General features: G+C 35.8%; 1 protein-coding gene across 5 annotated transcripts in view; it reads right to left on the bottom strand.

Moving 5' to 3' along the window:
* Positions 1–417: 417 nt before the first annotated feature.
* clcn3 (chloride channel 3) overlaps positions 418–21,753 on the bottom strand; it is a 97,963-nt gene continuing 76,627 nt past the window's right edge. For 3 of the 5 annotated variants that reach the window (XM_056460974.1, XM_056460975.1, XM_056460976.1), the window contains 4 exons: positions 19,515–19,913; positions 17,021–17,237; positions 12,487–12,562; positions 418–660 (listed from right to left, as the gene is read on the bottom strand). In XM_056460974.1, the coding sequence (XP_056316949.1) occupies positions 496–660; positions 12,487–12,562; positions 17,021–17,237; positions 19,515–19,913 (857 nt within the window). In that variant the 3' untranslated portion in view covers positions 418–495. Of the gene's footprint in view, positions 661–8,549; positions 8,779–12,486; positions 12,563–17,020; positions 17,238–19,514; positions 19,914–21,753 lie in introns of those variants that run through there. The other 2 variants (XM_056460978.1, XM_056460977.1) reach the window with 2 other exon arrangements.

Genomic DNA, 21,753 nt, shown 5'->3' with positions numbered 1-21,753 from the left:
CTCCTCCAAAAATCCTCTCTCTAAAACCAACGTTTGATCATGTCGCAGTGTTGAATACGCTTCTTCGGTTTCCCGATTGGAATGCTGGGTTTCGCCGGCGTCCAAATTACGATCTTTCGTTTTCACACACAATACAAGTAAACAATGGTACCGCATTTGGGGTGTTTGTTTGGTTGGTATCGGCGAAGGTCCGTCCTCGCAATTCCAGCGGTTCATCTTGACCTTTCACCTCTCCAGGACGTGTTTTCTCAGGCTCAGAGGTCAAATAAGCAGATCCCGAGGGTGGAAGTCGACCGTGTTTTAGCATGCGCGTGTGGAGAGAGTACGTTTAGCATGTTAGCATTTGGAGAAAGTTCGTCCACTTTTGTCATCAGGCTTTTCCTCTAAGTCTGGAGTCTTGTGCAGGTACCCAGAGGACGTGTCCAGGACGGGCTTCCCATCTGGAGTAGTGTTTGGTTTTTTTTCAAGTTTTGGGAAACTGTAGGGGGCGTGTGGTCAGAGGGATGAATTGTCCAGTAATCGAACCTCCTCTTCGCTTTCGTCCTCCTGGTAACGGGACGAGGAGGGTGCTAGTTGAACATTATGGACTCGGGGTCTTGGTTTGCCATCTGGGCCATATGACGGAGGATATCTTTTTTTGTAATAATACCAAGGAGGCGTCTATGAAAAGAGAGAAGAGGAGAAATTTAGTGGATGACTTTGGATGAGTGTGGAGGAAACTGACATGTTTTGTTTGTTGCCAAGTTTTGCCTCTTTTAAAAGCATTTCTTATGAATTAGGGCTGCACAACATATTGTTTGTCATCGATATCGCAATGTGCGAATACGCAATAGTCACATTACAAGATCTGAGATGTTGAGTGGATTCAAGTTCATTTCTATAGTGCCATTCACTATAATTATCGTTTTAAAGCAGCTTGACACAAGGTGCATATTACTGCATTACAATTAAATTGGGAAATGTTCAGGTTATAAGTAGGCCCTCACAGAATCTGCGCACAAAGAAATCTGCCGATTTTTAGCATATTATTGTGTCTATGTATTTACTAGTGTAAATTTGTATTTATTTAGTTTTTAAATGAATTTGAGTAGTATTTTTGACTAAAGGCTGATTTATATTTCTGCATCAAGCAAATGCGTATGTTCTGGCGCAGCCTTTGTGTTGTCGCATAGCCCTCGCCAAAAAATTTAACTACACATCACAACGACGCATAGCACAAGCTCTATGATTGGCTGGCTTGTTTGCTGTGACGAGTGAGGGCGGGACTGAGAGCCACGAGCTCGCTGGGGCGAGTGTATACAAGTGTGGAGCTCCAGATGGAAACTTTTGTTTTGCGTTTACCTTATGATTAAAGTTGTTGCACGTCTACCGGTTACGGCCTGGGGTGCGTTTCCCAAACGACATAACTTGCGGCTGAACTATCATTGTACGATGCAAAGAAAAGAACAATGTAGTGACGAGTGTTTCCCAAAACCGTAGTTTCTCTGTCGCAGATCCATCGTTTGAACCACGTTAGTTATAACGTAAAACGTCCATAATGATGCTCTAAACGGGGTAGAGTAACTACTTCTTTAGAAAAAAAACCCCCATTTGTGCAAATTATACTGTTTTACATACACACGCTTTAAAAAAATCCAATATTAGTTTTGTTAAAAACATGCACTCGCTTTCTATATTAACTGAAATATATGTAAACGACGCATATAGAACCAAGATATGTTTCCTTTACAAATATTATTGAGAATACTCCAAATAAAATCACTAAGCTAACACGTATTCTAATCTCATATATAAATCATATAAATCGTTAATGGATGTGGGCCATATCACAATATGATGTATTGATATTACGATATGATATCACAAGCTTTGGAGACGTAACGTTAATTCCGCTTTTAAATAACAGGCCACCTATAGCTTTCGTCATGAGCCAAGGCTGTGTTCAAATTGGCATCAATGTTTTAAAGTGCGCCGCGAAGGGAGCGCAATTGTCAATATGAAGATCGCTAAAACTGAACTTTAAAAATACTTTGAAAGTAAATCACACCTAAGAGAGATGACTTTAATGCTGTTTTTAATCATTCCAAGTTAAATGTTAGAATGCTCTAAACGGATAGGGCATAGGGGGGGTAAAGTGGGAATAGAACACAGTCATGAACTCTGTTTCTAACTACAGCTCTAGAGGTGTCGTTGCTAGCATACACATTTGCGATGCAGTTTGCAAATGTTTGTTGTAATGATGGATTTGGAAAACGTAAAATTAACAAACTATGTTTGTAACGAAGGAACTTGCGACCTTAGTTGGCTAACGATCATTTTCGAAAACGCATCCCAGAGCGGGTTTTAGCTACTTGTACACAACAAAACACCCATGAAGAAACTCGACAGAGAGGAACAAAAACCCGCTGCCGGCTAGAGTTTCGGAAGTGTTATTGCAGAGCAACACAAACAGCACGCAGGAGTATAAATGCACGACTACGAGCAAGGCAGGTGCTGTGGGTCACGCCGATCACTCGACCCAGAAGTATAAACCAGCCTCAATATGAAAATGTTAATAAGATTTCTTTACAATACACTATGTACAGTAATATTTTCTGTCTTTTACTACATTTATTATATGAGAGACTTGCTTTGTTAACCAAATAAGTGGATCTAATTGGATTTGCATTGTAAATATTAAATAAAAGTTTAAAAGGTATTATTATTATTATTATTATTATTATTTTACATTTGATTTATTAGATTTTTTATTTCTCCTAAAATCATTCCAGATAAATCTGCAGATTTCTTACAAAATTCTGCACAGGAATAGCAAAAGATGTCAGCAGATTCTGTCTGGCCCTAGTTGTAAGGTTCCCATAACATTGTTAGTTACTAATTAACTAGAAACTAATTAGTTAGAAGAGCGTTTAACAGTTAAATAGTATTATATACGTTTAATAGAGATAGTTGGGATTAGTTCAGATTATAATAAACCAGGAACCACAGTTCACAAGACAAGCAAAACTTTTCACCCTAACAGAGTGAAAGATTTTATTTTTAAGGAAAAATAAAATAGAAAACCCTAAATCACGGGTAATTTCATGTGCAGTTTTGTTTTACTGCAGGGGTGTCCAACCCTGATCATGGAGATATCCCTTCCTGCACAGTTCAGCTCCAACCCTTATCAAACACACCGGAATTAATCAGGACCTGAACAGAACTTGATAATTACAGAGGTGTGTTTGATGTGGGCTGCATCTGAAATCTGCAGGAAGGTCGATGTCCAGGTTTAGAGTTAGACACCCCTGTTCTATTGTATTCATTTATGCTTGTCATTTGTTTGTTATATTTCACTATAAGCACACTCCCTACAAAAGTGTAACAATCGATGTAAAATTATGAATTCTTTCCAAATATTTATGTAAATCATCTTTAAAATTACATTAAGATCGCAATATACAGTTGAAGTCAGAATTATAAGCCCTTCTGTAATTTCTTTTTTAAATATTTCCCAAATGATGTTTAACAGAGCAAGGAAATTTTCACAGTATTTCCTATAATATTTTTTCTTCTGGAGAAAGTCTGATTTGATTTATTTCGGCAAGAATAAAAGCAGTTTTTAATTCTTTGAAGCCATTTTATTGTCAATATTATTAGCCTCTTTAAGCAATGTTTGTTTTTGATAGTCTACAGAACAAACCATCATTATACAATAACTTGCCTAATTACCCTAACCTGCCTAGTTAACCTAATTAACCTAGTTAAGCCTTTAAAAAGTCACTTTAAGCTGTATAGAAGTGTCTTGACAAATATCTAGTCAAATATTGTTTACTGTCATCATGGCAAAGATAAAATAAATCAGTTATTAGAGATGAGTTATTAACTATTATGATTACAAATGTGTTGAAAAAATCTGCTTTCCATTAAACAGAAATTTGGGGGGTGGGGGGGGTGAGGGGGGATATACAGAGGGCTAATAATTCAGACTTCAACTTTATAATTGCAGAAAAACAAATGATTGCAATGTCCGTTTTCCCCAATATGTTGCAGCCCTAGTATGAATGGACTCAAATTGGAGATCTTTGCGTAATTATTTTTCGAAGGCTCCAAAGGAAGGGTCTTGGCGACAGACAGCGGTCAGTGTGTGGTTTGTAGAGAAGGGCAGAGAGTGTGGAAGATCGTGTTACTCAGGGCAGGAAACTGTAGGTTATTGCTATGAGCCGACAGCACCTACACACACAGTGAGAAGCAAAAGTGTTGTGAGAGAGAAGTGAGTCAGAGTGAGCGAACGCCTCCGGCTCATCCACACACTCTGGCCTTCAACAACAACAAGGTGAAGTTGCTTTGCCAACACAAATTCAAGAGCGTATAATAAAGCACATATTGTGTATTTGATTTGCTTATGGTGTTGGGAAACGTTACTTCAAAAGAGCATTACAGCATTGCTAGTCTAGTTAAATAATTCCCAAATTATGTTTACAAAGCAAGGAAATTTTCACAGTATTTCCTATAATATTTTTTCTTCTGGAGAAAGTCTTATTTGTTTTATTTTGGCTAGAATAAAAGCAGTTTTTTTTACCATTTTAAGGTCAATATTATTAGCTCCGTTAAGAAATATTTTAATTTTCGATAGTCTACAGAACAAACCATACAATGACTTGCCTAATTACCCTAACTTTAACCTAATTAACCCAGTTAAGCCTTTAATTGTCACTTTAAGCTGTATAGAAGTGTCTTGAAAAATATCTAGTCAAATATTATTTACTGTCATCATGGGAATAACAAAAATAAATCAGTTATTAGAAATGTGTTGTTATTACTATTATGTTTAGAAATGTGTTTCGAAAAATCTTCTCTCCGTTAAACAGAAATTGGCACACTTAGATTTACTGCTTTAATACACTTATTGTTTTAGAGTCATGTCATGTGGAATATATCTTTAAGAGTTTATGCCGTTTTAAAAAAATATATATATATTTATAACTCCTAAGTGTCTTCTTAAAACAAAAAAGGTCAAATTTAAGTCTGTGCTCTAAAGTGTTTAAGATTAAATACAGTTAAGTGGGTCGCACACTAGATGCGCCGCTCAGCGCTGTGACATGGTGTGCATATGACAGTTGGAAGTATCGCACACCAGACGCGCACATTCAAATGTTATTTAATATGAAACTATTCAGATGGCGCTCTGTAGGGCAGAAATATGAACAGCGTCCTGAGTTGTGGCAGGACACAATGGACAGCCGCCGACTTGCGGCGCCGGTGTGCGTACCCTGATAGAAATCTGTGTTTAGAATTCTAAAATGCATAGCGCTGCGTGGCACCAAAGAGCTTAGAATGACCAAGAGGTGGCACTCAATAGAACGTTCCATTGCAAGAGCAGTGCCCAGCAACAACCCCGTGATTCCGCCATTTTGGAGTGAAAGCGATCGGCCGTCCATTGGATCTTATTGCTGTTGCGATGGCATGCAGCTGCTTTGTTTATTTATTTATTTATTTGAAAAGCGCATTAAAGCTGAGATACAATCTGAAAGACAACAATACAACACTTACTATCATAATCATCAGCTCTTTTAATGGTTTATTTTACAGACTTATAATATGCTGTTGTTCATTTGGAATTTTCATTCCAAAATGGCTGTCGCACCATCTAGTGGCTGTTTCCCAAATCGCACTAGAGTATCGCCTCTTGGTGATTTTATGCTCTTTGGTGGCTCGTCGCATCACAGAGCAGCACATACGGTGTGCGACCCTCTTTATAGTTAAAAATTAAATGGACTATAATAACTGCATAAATATAATTCAGAGCAATAAAATACCAAAATGAAATTAACCAAAATGATGATTTTATAGCACATTCAGCTCATCGAAATGAACATTTTTAATAAAGCTGTTGTGAAAATTGATAAAGAAATCAATTCTGCATCATTTCTGAGATTTTCAAAATTGGTTGAAGAGAGAACAGCGAAGCATTTGGGAAAGAAACCATGCAGAATTGATGCAGGATCTGATTTTTCCACCACAACTTGAATTTTTGACTGCTACGCAAACAGGGTTTGTTAACTTGGGCATTATAATGTCAATCCAAAAAACTAAATATTTTGCTTCTTCTAAAACAAATGAATAATTAATTAATGCTTGAGCTAATAACTGAGCTAATAACTGAGCTTTCTGACTCAAAACAATATTTGAAAACAACATGACTTTATTCTGATAAACGTAAATCTGACTGGTGTCTTATGTACCAACACATTATATACAATTACATTATTATCAACAATTACTATATTTGTATAATATTCAGAAAATAAAACTATCAAATATACCAATTTATATTATTTCCCTACTTTTGTGCTCTTAGTTATTTGCACACATCAGGGTGTCCGCGTGGTCTTTAAAAGTCTTAAATTTCAAAAACAAAATTGTAGGCCTTAAGAAGTCTTAAACTCACTGAAATATTTTGTTTTATAAACATTTTAAACAGGTCTTATTTTTTTATGTCCATGTAAAGCTACCCAATTGGGACAACATCCATCCAATCGCCAACAAAAACTCTTTATTTATTACTCTACTTGCCAACTATCTTAATTATCTTCTTTACAATAACATGTTTAAAGCATTAGTCTCAGGCTCAATTTCTGGAGGGCCGTGCCTCTGCACAGTTTTGCTCCAACCCTGATCAAACACAGTTGATGCAATTAATGAGGGTGTTCATGACTGATTATTTGGATCAGCTGTGTTTGATTAGGGTTGGACTGTGCACAAAACTGCAGAGCTGCGGCCCTCCAGGAATTGAGCCTGAGACCTTATGGTTTAAAAGTTCTCCATGTATTTATAGACCATATAGTTTGAAGACACAGACCTGGACTGCCTGTTTAAGATTTAGTTATTATTACTATTATTATTATTTTATTATTATAATTATTATTACTAATACTAATACATTACAGTTTTTAAAGCTTGTCCATTTTTACTAAACCAAAATATGTTGAAAAAATGTGTATGTATACGACTAGGGTTTGCTTGTTTTGATACTTTATTTAAATTACATTGCTAAAGGATTACTATTTTGGATTTTTTTGCAGTTTTTTTTCCGAAATTTGATTCATAATAGTCTTAAAAAGGTCTTAAAAAGTCTTAAATTTGACTTAGTGACTATATATATATATATTTATTAATATAACAACCCAACACTGTTTTTCTGAGCATATACAGTGGCTACGGAAAGTATTCAGACCCCTGAAATAAAGATGTAGAAGCATCTCAAGGATGATCAGAAGAAATATCAACTATACGAGTGTCACAGTAACACCCCATTCACACGGGGCTTCAGTGTCAACGTTTGAGTGCGTGTCTGAAGGTGGGGCTGACGCAATCATCGTAGCAGCGACAGCCAATGAAATTAGTCCACAAACTGCTACTGTTTAAGCAGGGGTATTTGCATAAAGCGATCTGATTGGCTGACGTTTCCGTTGGCGCTTGAAAAGTTGAGAAATCCCCAACTTCTGCTGAAGCTGCGCAGACGGATCCACAATCAGTTCGGCAACGCCTGACGCCACCCATTCAAAGTGAATGGGAAGCGCTGACGCCCCGTGTGAATGGGGTGTTAAGGGTCTGAATACTTGGGATCATGTAATATTTCAGTTTTTCTTTTTAAATAAATTAAAAAATTAAAAATAAACATGAAAAATTAAGTTAAATGATTTTAGCAAATGGCTGCAATATAACAGAGTGAAAAAGGTAAGGGCGTCTGAATACTTTCCGTACCCACTGTATATGGCATCGATACCCAAAACTCAAATTTCTCAAAACAAAAACATTCCACTTTAAATACGCTCTTGATTTTGCTTTCGGAAATAAAAAGAAGTGACATAAGCTTGATGAACAGTTCGTATCACAGAGAGAGAAAGGTGTGACAATTTTGCCGCGAGAGTCCATCCGTGAAGCGCTCGTGAAAAACGATTGTCAAACCTTTTCGTGAAATGCTCGTGAAATGTCTGTGGACAGGAAGGCAGTGAACAGGTCAAAGTTCAGACAGAAAGGGGGATTTTGGGGGACTATTTTAGTTGTTCTGACTACACACTAGGGTTGTCACGATACTGGAATTCGGTACCAATCGATACTGAAATTTTTAAAACGTCCAATTCCCGCTAACATTTGAGCGCGTTTTTAAACCCTGCCTATTTGCCATTGTGTTCACGTGCTCAACAGAAACAACTGTGATTGGTCGGTTCACCAAACTCACCGCTGTTTACTGAGTGTAACCACAGATACAGGGACACTGGAGTGTTTTAAAGTCACATTGATCAGCTGATTTGTCTATAAGCTGACATACGAGCGATCTGCTGATGAATCGAGGCTTTAAAGCACACCAGTGTCCCTGTATCTGTGGTTACACTCAGTAAACAACGATGAGTTCAGTGAACTGATGACCTTCACGGCCAATCACAGTCATTTCTGTTGAGCACATGTACACAATGGCAAATCAACGCCGTTTAAGAACTCACTAAACAGCGCTCAAATGCAAGCAAGAAATGGACGTTTGTAAAAATTTCAGTATCGATTGGTACCGAATTCCAGTATCGTGACAACACTACTACACACTACAAGTGCTAAGACTCTAGAGTCACACCGGGGCTCACATGATAAACAACACAGCATCCTAAAAACAGCTACTGATACTACAGAGATGAGCAGATATATGTTGGTGAATGAGGAAAAGAAGAGTCCGCTACACATGACAGTTACTCGCCAATGGTTTAGGGGGCGGAGCTGCGCGAGGGATCAGATGTCATCGATCTGTAGCCCAGCGGACGCAGACCGGGCCAAAACAAACAAAAGAAATCAAATTCAGATGAAGGACATCACGGCATGTGTATTAAGATGTGCTTTGTGAGTACACGTGCACAATGCAGAACTCAAAGGGAAAGGGGCTACGTATAGCTGCGGTTCAGAAACACCAGCGCTAACGCTAATCTTGGACAGGAGACACAATCTGAGTGAAAACCAATAGAAAGTCTGCAGAGGAATCGAGTCCTGGAGGCTAGGTCCAAAAACGCCAATGCTTTTCATATTGATTATTGCTAAATATATACAGTTAAAGTCGGAATTATTAGCCCCCCCCTGTATATATTTTTTCCCCAATTTCAGTTTAACAGAAAGATTTTTTTTTCAACACATTTTCTAAACATAATAGTTTTAATCACTCATTTCTAGAAACTGATTTCGGGAAAACTGGAATTTATAAACAGCAGAATTGATATATTGTATCATAGTTATAGTGATTAGTATTATTATATAGTGATTATTATAGTGATATAGTTATTTTACAAGGTTTTCAAATTACATTACAACTAAACAGTTCAATTCTTTCATATTCCAGCAACGTTTCAACCATTTAAACAATTATAAATGTTTGCTAAATTGTTCTTAAGCACTTTAGCAATGTTCGCTCTTCATTCATTCATCTTCCTTTGTCTAAAGTTGCGGTCACACTGGGCTTTTCCTCCCATAGACTTCCATTCATACGCACGCAAATGCGTCAGACCGGAAACGCAAGGTCATGCGTCAAGTTTCGCAGGTCGCTGCGGTGCAAAGTTCAAGCTTGGTGAACTCTGACCTACAAAATCGCATCATTTGACTGCGTGAGACCAATCGAGGATCAAAACATGACCTCTCTGGACCGAAATTTAAAACATGGAGCAATCGCTCGCTTTTTAAAATGTCTAATCATCTTGTTTAATCCCGCCCCTTCTCGCAGCGCCGTACGACTACTGTCCCAGCATATGTTTTACGCAGCGGAGGCCCTTCCAGCCGCAACCCAGTACTGGGAAACACCCATACACACGTACTCGCACACTATGGCCAATTTAGTTCATTCAATATCTCTATAGCGCATGTGTTCGGACTGTGAGGGAAACCGGAGAACCCGGAGGAAACCCACACAAACACAGGGAGAACATGCAAACTCCACACAGAAATGCCAGCTGGCCCAGCCGGGACTCGAACCAGCGACCTTCCTGCTGTCAGGCAACAATCATATTCATTCTTGTTACATATAAAAAGGATTTTTATTAGAAAAACATCTCTCGTTTGTCATTATGGGTTAAGTCCCATGCTTGGCCTATGTTTTGTTGATTTGTGGTTTGCAGGTTGGTAATTTGTCGATGGGTTGTCAAAGCTGAGGCACATTATGTGGGTCCCATAAAGACTGCAGCCTTCTGGGATATTTTGCTGCTTGTCTTTTTGTTCGTTTGTTGTCAGTTTGGACCACGAGCTCAGTTCACTACCATGCACACATACACCTATCAGCACTTGCTTTTATACTGACGTTGTTTACTTTAAATATAGTGTTAATTATGGGTTATAATAATAAATTGCTTTTCTTTAGTATTGACCCAGTCCGTGTTGTCTGTCTAGAAATTTAGAAATTGTCTTAGAAATGTATTTTCTAAACACCAAACACATAAAAGCGTCATAAATTCCAGACAGAGATTTAAATTGCTGTTGGTTTATGTTAGTGAATGCAAGTCAATTCGCTTGTTAAGCTGTGACGTGTGGAATACCATTTATGGGTCCAAGCCACTACTCATTTGTATTGAGAAAATATTTGTTTATTACCTAATATTAGGCATATTAGGTAAAAATATATACAAATATATATAGGGCTTGACATTAACACTTGCCAACCTGCCAAATGCGGGTAGATTTCAGCTGTGGTGGGTAGACAGTCACTCTCACTAGCCACTTTGGCTGGTTGAATATAATATTTAAATTGTAGTTTTCTTAAAAGGCAGAGTTTAACAATAAGAATTGCCCAATGGAGATGACAATAACAACTGTGTTCACGTGAGCAAAAGAAAGCAGGTGAATAACGAATGAAAGGATAATCACGCACACAGTGGGACACAGGTGATTCTGACACACTGTCGAGGGCTTCAGCGTCAAGGCTGATTTTAATTGATGTGATGTACACGAGTGCTTAAAAGTTTCATAAAGAAACCGTTTCTTTGAAGCATCCGTGCCTGCAAACGTAACTGGTGCAGTTGATTTTCTTTTAAATAGACAGGACAAAAAGCGACGCTTTAAATGTCTTTGCAAGCAGCAGGTTGCTTTCGCTTTAACCTTTCACGCGATCACGTTTTCATTATCGCACATGGTATGTTTTTCAGCAGCTTTCTTTTATTTACAGTTATTTTGGGCTAAGAATTGTTTATTTGTTGACATAAAATCTAAATCAAGTAATTATAGCATGCCAAAGTCCAACATTATGTATATAAAATATATTTTCCCAACTACAAATTGTGGCTAGTGAAAATGGCGAGTGGCAAGTAATGTTGGAAAACTACTTGCCACAGTGACTGATGATCAAAAATAGTTAATATCAAGCCCTGTATATACGTATATTGCGATCAACATTTTCAAAAGTATTACATCGCTTTGTAAACATTTATAATCACCACCATATGTTGAGCCTCCTCATGCAGTTTGATATAGCACTTGGAGCTGGAAGCCACTTCGCATGACGTCGCACTTAACAAGCGGATATTGCATTCATACGTGTAGCCTATATCAGATTTGTGAAATAGTGTTGACAACACAATACTAGCACAACTCAACGGACAAACATTGTTATTTCCAACAGAAGTCTGCCTAATCTTTATCCAAACCTTCATATCTTGTTATTTCGTCACCTTGGAATTATAAGTTCTCTCTGCGTTCTGAATGATTTCGAGATATTGAGCTTCAAAGTTTTTGCATTAGATATAGCAAACAGTATGTGTGTAACATTTGATTTTTAAATGGAAAGCCTTAAAATGTAAACAACTTATTAAAAATATATGCCATAATGTAAATAAGATATCATTTAATAAGAATGTCTAACTCAATTTTGACAAAAATGTCAGACTTTATAATTCTAAGGTGACGATTTGTATATCCTGATTTTAATGATGGATAAAAGTTCACTGTGTTTTATTAACTTTTTTCCACTAAATATATTATTATCATAATATATTAATAATAACAAACGATATAAAAATGAATAAATGTTCGTTTTTGGACCCTGCATTCAGGCTGTTGAAGTTTTCTCAGAAAAATACGTGCACTTAAATTAGCAACCGTTTGAGGTTGTATAAACTCTTGCAGACATCAGTGAATAGAAATGAGAATACGAGTTACACAATATACAAAGTCAGAATTATTAGACCTCCTGTATATTTTTTCCCAAGAAGAAAAGATATTATCGGAAACACTGTGAAAAAATCCTTGCCTTGTTATACATCATTTGGGAAATATTTGAGAAATTCACAGGAGGGCGAATAATTCTGACTTCAACAGGATTAATCTCTAACTAGCTTAAATTTCGACTGGTGTTTTAGGGGCAACCATCCAGAAATCTCTCTCCTTTTTTGGTTTGTTTGTTTTTTTCACTCAAGTTTCATGCGTCCCTCCTAAGAGGCGGAGTCTAACAGGCAGAGTGGGAGGGGCGTGGGCGGGGCTAATCACCAAGGGCTCCACGTGCTGCTTGATCTCTTCCAGATGCTCTAAAATATTCTTCTTTGTGATGATGCCCAATACAATCCTGCAACACACACCGTGACGACCATCACTTAGCAACAAAAATCACACCCACAACTCAAGTACAAACAAACAGAAATCAAAACAACAGAAGCAAACATGAACAGAAATGTACTGAGATCAGCAAAACAAAACAACAGTAATTAAACAAATGATCTGAACGTAATCAAACTGTAAAGATCAGTGTGTGAAATTAAAATAATGATCAAATCAGGATTGGAATAGGTTTTGAGAGCAATGACTTTACCGTACAGGAACAAACATTACTCAATCCTCAGTTCTGCAGTCAGATTATTTTTTTTGTTGCCCTCTGGAGATGAAATGGTTACTCAGAAATGGTTCCTGTAACTCAGAATAGGGTCTAACCTCACTCGGTCAGTGTGTGCGTGTGTTTTTGTGCAGTCTAAAGTGCAACCATTATTTCATAAATACGACTCAAAGACAAAAATAGATTCTCAAGCACCCAAACAATCAAAGTGAATAACAAATGTTGGTGAATTACTGATGTTATCTGGTTATAATTAATAATGACCATCAAATGTTTTCATTGTGATTTGCAGAAGACACTCAGCAGAATGTCATTTATTAATTTTCCTTCAGCTTAGTCCCTTATTTAACAGAGGTCGCCACAGCGGAATGAACCGCCAACTTATCCTGCATTTGTTTTACGCAGGGTAGGCCCTTCCAGCTGCAACCCAGTACTGGGAAACACCCATACACACTCATTCACACACAAACACTACGGCCAATTTAGTTTATCCAATTCTCCGATAGCGCATGTGTTTGGACTGTTGGGGAAAGACTGTTTTTTCTGAGGAAACAGATCGTTTCAGGTTTGACCCTCTATGACAGGGATGGGCAAACTCGATCCTGGAGGGCCGGTGTCCCTGCATAGTTTTGCACCAACCCTAATCAAACACACCTGCTTGTAGCTTTCTAGTGATCTTGAAGACACTAATTAGGGTGTTCAGGTGTGTTTGATTAGTGTTGGAGCAAAACTCTGCAGGGACACCGGCCCTCGAGGATCGAGTTTGCCCATGCCTGATCTATGATGAAATTGTTTTATAAACAATTTATTGAATCTGTTTTATCTTTCTGCATGGAGCTTGGTACGGTAATCTGATATATATCTATATATATATATGAGATGCTCTTTCTTTCCTTCCTTCCTTATATATATATATATATATATATATATATATATATATATATATATATATATATATATATATATATATATATATATTTGGCTATATTATTTGGTTATATAATTTATTGACAAACCATACTCTGTCCTCTCCATATGCACCAGACAATTTCCTACACTCGGTAAAAATGAACATTGTTACACTGAATGATATTTTAGTCTGCTGGAATTCGTGGTAAAAGTGGATGCTAATTAAATTCTTCCTCTTGCTTGAAAAAAAAAAACAATTCACAATCTTAACGCGTTATATTTTAGCTGTTTTGATGCTTGAAAACCATTTTTCATCTTTGACCCATATATTATCTGAAAATGAACGATGGCACAAATAAATCACGAAGTTGCTGGTTTTTAGAGCGTCACTGGAACGACTAGGTTTAACTGATTAATAAAAAACATACATTGACGTACAAATATTTTGAAAAGTAGAGATATTATGGCTTAATTAATTGTCATGCACATTTTGTCAGTAAAGCCAGTTCTAGTAAACCACCAGCATTTACTACACACAGTCGTAGCACACAGAGAAGGTACGCAAAATCAGAAATAGAAATCAGTTTAACCAAATGATAATGAAATTGAGATAATCATTTTGTGATAATGTTTACGTTGCTTCTCGTTAAACTACGGCTCTGTGGAGTAAATCTTGCACTTGAAAATACAGCATTTAATAACGTTTTTACTTCAAACTCACTTCATAACGTCAGTCGAACGCTCAAAATAAATCCCTATGTGCTTATATTAGTCACGCTGAATCAATGAAATCTATCCGTAATGCAACGATATGGGGATTTCCTGAGTTTCTTCTTTGTTGGTGTTTGTAGTTTTTGCATGAGAGCGCCCCCTCTGGCCATCGGATGAGATTTACTACTGATTACAGAACTGTGCTTCACTGACAAGATTTGCAAGACAGCTAAAATGCGCATGTCATAAGACTTATTTCGTTCTAATCAATCGCAGAGTCCTAATAAATATAAAAAAGTTATTTATTTATTTTAAATCACTATCAAATCATAGTGCGTATACTGAGAGCAGTCATAAAGGATATTGTCAAGGCTGTGAACATGTTAAAGTGTGTGTTACAAGCAGCTGAAAGAGACAGAGTTCAGTATGTGAATCCACAGATACACAAAAGCATGACTTGAGTCCCATCAGCAGACGTGTGTGCTTGTGTGTGTCTAAGGGAAGGGGCGATAGGTTATAGGTAACAATTTACTGATACTCCCCACAATATCTTCAAGAGATGACGATCAAGTCTGTGCGATGAATAAATGTACTACAGCAGGAAGTGTGCGATCCAGTTGTGTGTTTGAGTCTGTTTGTGGTAACACTTTATTTTGATGGTCCATTTGAGTATTAGTAGACTGTCTGCTTAATATCTGTTGATACTGCAGTTAAACAGACATTTAACTGACTATAAGAAACTTTTCCAAGTACATGTCAACTTACACTAACCCTAACCTAACAGTCTACTTATAATCTAATGAGAATCAGTTGGCATGTAGATGCAATGTAGCTTAATTCAACAAACGGACCATCAAAATAAAGTCTGACCCTGTTTGCAAACACAGATTTACTGATAAACTTCCATTTTACTTCGAGTGTCTGAAATCACTTCTTTTTGTGACCAAACGTGGTTTCATATCCCGGAAAGAGGAAGAAATCAGACTGTTTTATAGTATTCAATACAGTGATAAAGGCTAGGTGAATTAGCATTGTGTTATAAATATAAAAAATACCCAAGATGGCTTGAAGAACTGGATGGCTTTAATGTTTGTTTGATCTGTTTCTGTTTTCTTTTTGTTTAGCTACAGAGATAGATGATGCGTGAGGCGCCCTCTAGTGTCCAGTATGAAAGAAATAGACATAACATAAAGCTCTAAACACTTATATATATATGTGTGTGTGTGTCTGTGTATGTATGTATGTATGTATGTATGTATGTATATATATATATATATATATATATATATATATATATATAAATATATATATGTATATATATTATATGTATGTATGTATGTATATATATATATATATATATATATATATATATATATATATATATATATATATATATTTATTTATTTATACATACAGTGCTCAGTATGAGTACACCCCATTTTGAAAATTAACATTTTTATCCATTTCTCAGTGAATATAGGTAATATATTTTGGTGCAATTGAACTAAATAGATTTATTAAACCGATATATTTATTAAAATAATATTTTAGTCAAAATAATATTTTAGAAACATTTAGAAATTGAAAGATAAAACAATTAAATTCATGCAAAATATTGCAAAAAAAATTACCAACTACAACATTTCAACTAAATTGTATATATTCTTTGGTTCTATTTTTGCTATTAACACATAACTTTGCGCAAATTTTTGAACCATTATTGTACGTTATTTTGTTAGATGAGCTCCAGATTTAGCTTCAGTACTGACTAAACTAATGTATATGCACAAATATAATATTGTAAAGCTTCCTATAGAAAATATTAACTTAAATGAGAGATTTGTGAAGGGGGTACTCATATATGCTGAGCACTATATACATTAAAAAAAAAGCTTTTTAAAAACAAAATGTATGGAAAACAGACTGTTATAATATTACTTATAAATATAGTTTTGCTAAAAGTTATTGAGATGTATTGTAGGTGATGTGTGGATGTGTGTTGGATGAATTGGGTAGCTTTACATTAACAAGAGAAAATTAGGAGCCGTTTAAAATGATTTAAGACCTACGAGACAATATTTCAGTGAATGTATGCCTTTTTTTAAGGCCTTAAATTTTGTTTTTGAAATTTAAGACATTTATGACCCTGCATATTCCCTCAATTACACCAACTTAACCTAATTAAGCCTTTAAATGTCACTTTAGGCTGAATATTGGTGTCTTGAAAATATCTAGTCAAATATTATGTGCTGTCATCATGACAAAGACAAAAGAAATCAGTTATTAGAAATGAGTTATTAAAACTATTATGTGTAGAAATGTGTTGACTTTTCTTCCTTTCATTAAACAGAAATTAGAGTTTATTAATACTATATATATATACTATATTAAATATATAGGAGGGCTAATAATTCCGACGTCAACTGTACACATGAATTACAATCACTGATATCGCAATAAAATATTGTGTTTTAGTCCTCATCGCCCATCTTTAGTGTGTGTGTCTGCTGATGGGACGTATGTTACGTTAGTTCAGATGCATGTCAAACGCATGTCATCCCGCCGGACACTCACCCATTATGGGTCACGAGGCACTGGCGCAGGCCCAGCTTGCGGAAAATGTCCACCACGATCTCCATGGGCGTGTGATCGGTGACGGTGAACGGGCTCATGTCCAGAATGCTGCGCAGCTTCAGCGGCCGCGGGCTGTCGGCGGGGAGCGTCGGGGCATGCTGGGTAAAATACACCCGCGAGTTCAGCACGATGCCCTCCTGCTTCCGCCGGGCGTTTTCTGGAAACACAACAACATTGCTTACTGGTCAATTTGCGGACAGAGGAAAGTGATCATGTCAATACAGAGAGCATATTCTTTCTCCTGCTCAAAAAAAAAACTAACTGGTCACAATCTAGTGTGTTATATTTATGTTGTTTTGATGCTTAAAAACAATCTTTTTAAGCTTTGATCAGTATATTATCATTTGAAAATGAATGATGGCACAAATCAATTGCAGTCACACATAACAACATTGCTTACTAGTCGATTTGTGGACAGAGCAAAGAGTTTGTGCAAGTACAAAGATTTATTAGTGGAGTTCATAATTCAGTATGTACAAAAAAATACACAAATATTGCATAAAAACATTAAGAACAAGTAGTTTGATTTTTAAAATCAGTCAATTAATGACATGCATAATACAAGTTTGTATTTACATAATATATGTGCATATATCGTGTATATACATGAATTATATATGAGCAATTCCATGCAAATGTCAACCTTACCATGAAAAAAATTAAGTTTTTACCAAAATACGGGTTTTTTTGTGTGAGCAAGTATTTTACAGTACTTTAGAAATGCTCAAAGATGCATCTGTCTATGTTTTCAAACTATTATATTTGATTTACCAAAGTCACACAAGCGGTAATTTCACATCAGTCACATCCATAACGACACTTTTTCCTCATAAATGATAAAGTATTAAATTAAATAAAACCAATCACCTTTGTTTTACAGAGAGCAACTCTTACCTTTTGATTATCATTATTACTTTTGGGATGTGTGTTTTAATTCACAGAATTTCTACAAAGTATGTTGAATACTGTAAACTCGCAGACTTTTTTTGTCACATCCATAACTCATGTTTATTTTTCTCATTTAAAGTGCAAAACATGATTACAGACTGATATTTTTCTGGTCTTGTAACTCTGTGGTCAATTATTCTAGAAAATATAAATAAAAGTTTCAATATGATGTTAACGTAAATTCATAATGTTTCTATGTGAATTCATGTTAGTTTTACTGCAAATGTCACATCCATAATGCTGGAATTGCTCATATATATACAATTATTAATATAAAATTTTTCTATATAAATGTTTATATATGTATATAAATGAACGATATATATATATATATATATATATATATATATATATATATATATATATATATATATATATATATATATATATATATACATATATACATATATACATATATATATATATATATATATATATACATATATATACATATATACATACATACACACACACACACACACACATATACATATATACATATATATATATATATATATATATATATATATATATATATATATATATATATATATATATATATATATATATACATAATAAATATTAACGCAAACATTTATATTTATCATTGAAAAGCAATATAAAAAGTACCATTTTAGAGGCTTGAGATACAGTTTAAACAATTTTAAATCAGAAAATGCATGCCTCCAATGCACAACTAGAGGGTCCATTTTGCAACCAACACAGCTCCTATTAAGAAAAATAGAAAAACTGGAAAGACCTCTGGAGGTCTCATTTTCAGCCACACAAACACTGAGGCAGCCTTCGAGACTGAAACGAAATATGCAGTATTTTCCATAATAGCAATAATACTTTCCATAGGGTGCTGACATATAATTTAACATGCAGTGGGCTGGTTATAGAGACCCAAACAAGAACACTGGATGCACATTTTCAAAGGAGAATAACTGACTTCAGATAAACAAGCATGTTTATTGCATGTTTCCTTAATATCTACAAACATATCTTGGTATTTCTATGCTTTAGAAGAATCAGAACTTACATACAGCACCTGTAAAGGTATAGCTCACCCAAAACTAAACATTATGCCATCATTTACTCAGCCTTCACTTCTGTGTGATTCTCTTTCTCATTTCAATTCAACTCAAGTTTATATAGTGCTTTTCACTAGGGCTGCACAATATATCTGTTGAGCATCGACATCGTGATGTGTTTATCCACAATAGTCACATCGCAGGATAAGTTCATTTCCTAAAGATTAAAACATAAGATATGATTAAATATTATTATTTTTAAATGATTCTATAATGATGACCATGTTATTTTATGTTTGATTGTTCAGTTTCTGTATCTGCATACTGTTCGACTCTCCAGAAAACCGTAAAGCACTGCTCCTATCTAACCTCAGTGGACTGAGAAATGAAACACAAAACATTCAGAAGAAATAAAGTTGAAGTTTAGTGTTATATTGAGAGTTTTGAGTTACCTATAGCGATGGTAATGTCCCTGCGCAGGGCGAATCCCACCAGCCTCTGGGACTCTTTGGAGACGATGACGGGGAAGCCGTTGTAGCTGGTTTCAGAGATGATGCCCTGCAGTTCGGCGAGCGTCATGTCATCCTGTGTTAGAACGGCTAACGGCGGGTCACTGCGCCGCGGACGCATCACTTCTCTGGCTAGCGTGGTGTGCGTGAACTCCTCTTTAGCGTCCAGGAAAGGGTATCCGTTCAGGCGGATGTGGGCTTCATAAATGCCCTCGCGGCCGAACGCGTCACCCACCCATTTACTAGTCATCACAGCGGCCATCAGCGGGACGATGTACTCCAGACCACCCGTCAACTCGAACACAATGACCACTAGAGACACAGTCATGCGTGTCACACCACCTACAGCACACAACACAGAGAAGACATCTCTGATTAACCTGCTATATCAGAGCAAACTACATACACACACACACACACACACACAGTTGAAGTCAGAATTATTAGCCCACCTGTGAACAATGTTTAAGTTATTTTCAATAATATTTTTTCTTCTGAATAAAGTCTTATTTGTTTCATTTGGGCTAGAATAAAAGAAGCGTTTGATTGTTTTAGAAAACATTTTAAGGTCAATATTAATAACCTCCTTTAAGCAACATTTTCTGATTGTCTACAGAACAAACCACTGTTGCGTTTAGGAACAGAAATGAGGTTCTCAAGGTGAATGCGTACCTTGGCTCGAGGGTCAAACAACAAAAAATAAGGTCAAGAATCTTGGTGTGACTCTGGAGTCAGATCTGAGTTTCAATAGTCATGTCAAAGCAGTCAGTAAATCAGCATACTATCATCTCAAAAACATTGCAAGAATTAGATGCTTTGTTTCCAGTGAAGACTTAAAGAAACTTGTTCATGCTTTTATCAGCAGCAGGATGGATTACTGTAACTGCCTCCTAACAGGCCTTCCCAAAAAGACAGTCAAACAGTTGCAGCTCATCCAGAACACTGTGGCCAGAATTCTGACCAGAACCAGGAAATCAGAGCACATCACACCTGTCCTCAGGTCTTTACACTGGCTCCCAGTTACATTCAGAATAGATTTTAAAGTATTATTACTGGTCTATAAATCACTAAACGGCCTAGGACCTCAATACATTACAGATATGCTCACTGAATACAAACCTAACAGATCACTCAGATCTTTAGGACCGCATAAACTAGAATTTTCAAGAGTTCAGTCAAAGCAGGGTGAATCGGCTTTCAGCTACTAACAGCGCCCCCTGCTGCTGGAATCAGCTTTCAGAAATGATCAGATGTGCTCCAACATTAGGCACATTCACATCAAGACTGAAAACACATGTGTTTAGCTGTGCCTTTACTGACTGAGCACTGTGCTACGTCCAACAGATCGCACTATATTTTGTCTTTCTTTTCTTTTTTCATTCTTTTAAAACCTGTTTTAAACACATTTCAACCTGTTTTTATCTGTTTTTAATCTAAATCTTCTCTCTGTTAAACAGAAATTGGGGAAAAAATAAACAGGGGGGCTAATAATTCTGACTTCAACTGTACATAAACGAATAAATAAATAAATAAATAAAAATGACGCAGAGATGAATGCATGATTAAACAAGAAAACTGTTGCGTACACAAATAAATAAGATACAAATTTAATTTACTCTAATTGTGTTTTTATATTTTACAGCCATAAAATTTAGATAAAATATCCACTACAAGATTTAGAAAATAAAAAAAATATTTAAAAAAGGAGAAATGTAAGGAGATTTTTCACCATAAGTAGAGTATTCAGTATAATACCAAAAGTTATTGTTAAAACTAACATCAAAAACTTTTAAGAGCTGAAGCATAAAAACATCTGCACATCTTTTAATACTCATTTAAAAAACAAAACAACAATTAGACACAAGCAAGTAGAAGATACTGACAAAAACAGATAAACAAAGCTACAAAAAACACATTTTATTAAAAGGACAAACAACAAAAGAAAAAAGAAAAGAAAAAGATAATAAAACAGCAAAAAAGATGACCTTTCATTTATTTTACTGAAATGTAAATACTGCAGATAATGATTATTTTGATGAAGTTAATCATATTATCACAAATAAAATACAACAATTCAAATAAACATGTAGGCATTTAAACTAAAAAAGAAACCAAATAAATAGAGATTATGTTAATCTAAAGAGTTCCCCATTTCATTTGTATTTATAATTTCTTACAGTAG

Source organism: Danio aesculapii, chromosome 7, assembly GCF_903798145.1.
Source record: "Danio aesculapii chromosome 7, fDanAes4.1, whole genome shotgun sequence".
Classification (NCBI taxonomy): Eukaryota; Metazoa; Chordata; class Actinopteri; order Cypriniformes; family Danionidae; genus Danio; species Danio aesculapii.
The sequence above is the reverse complement of the archived record's forward strand: the minus strand, read 5'-3'. Positions and strand labels throughout refer to the sequence as shown.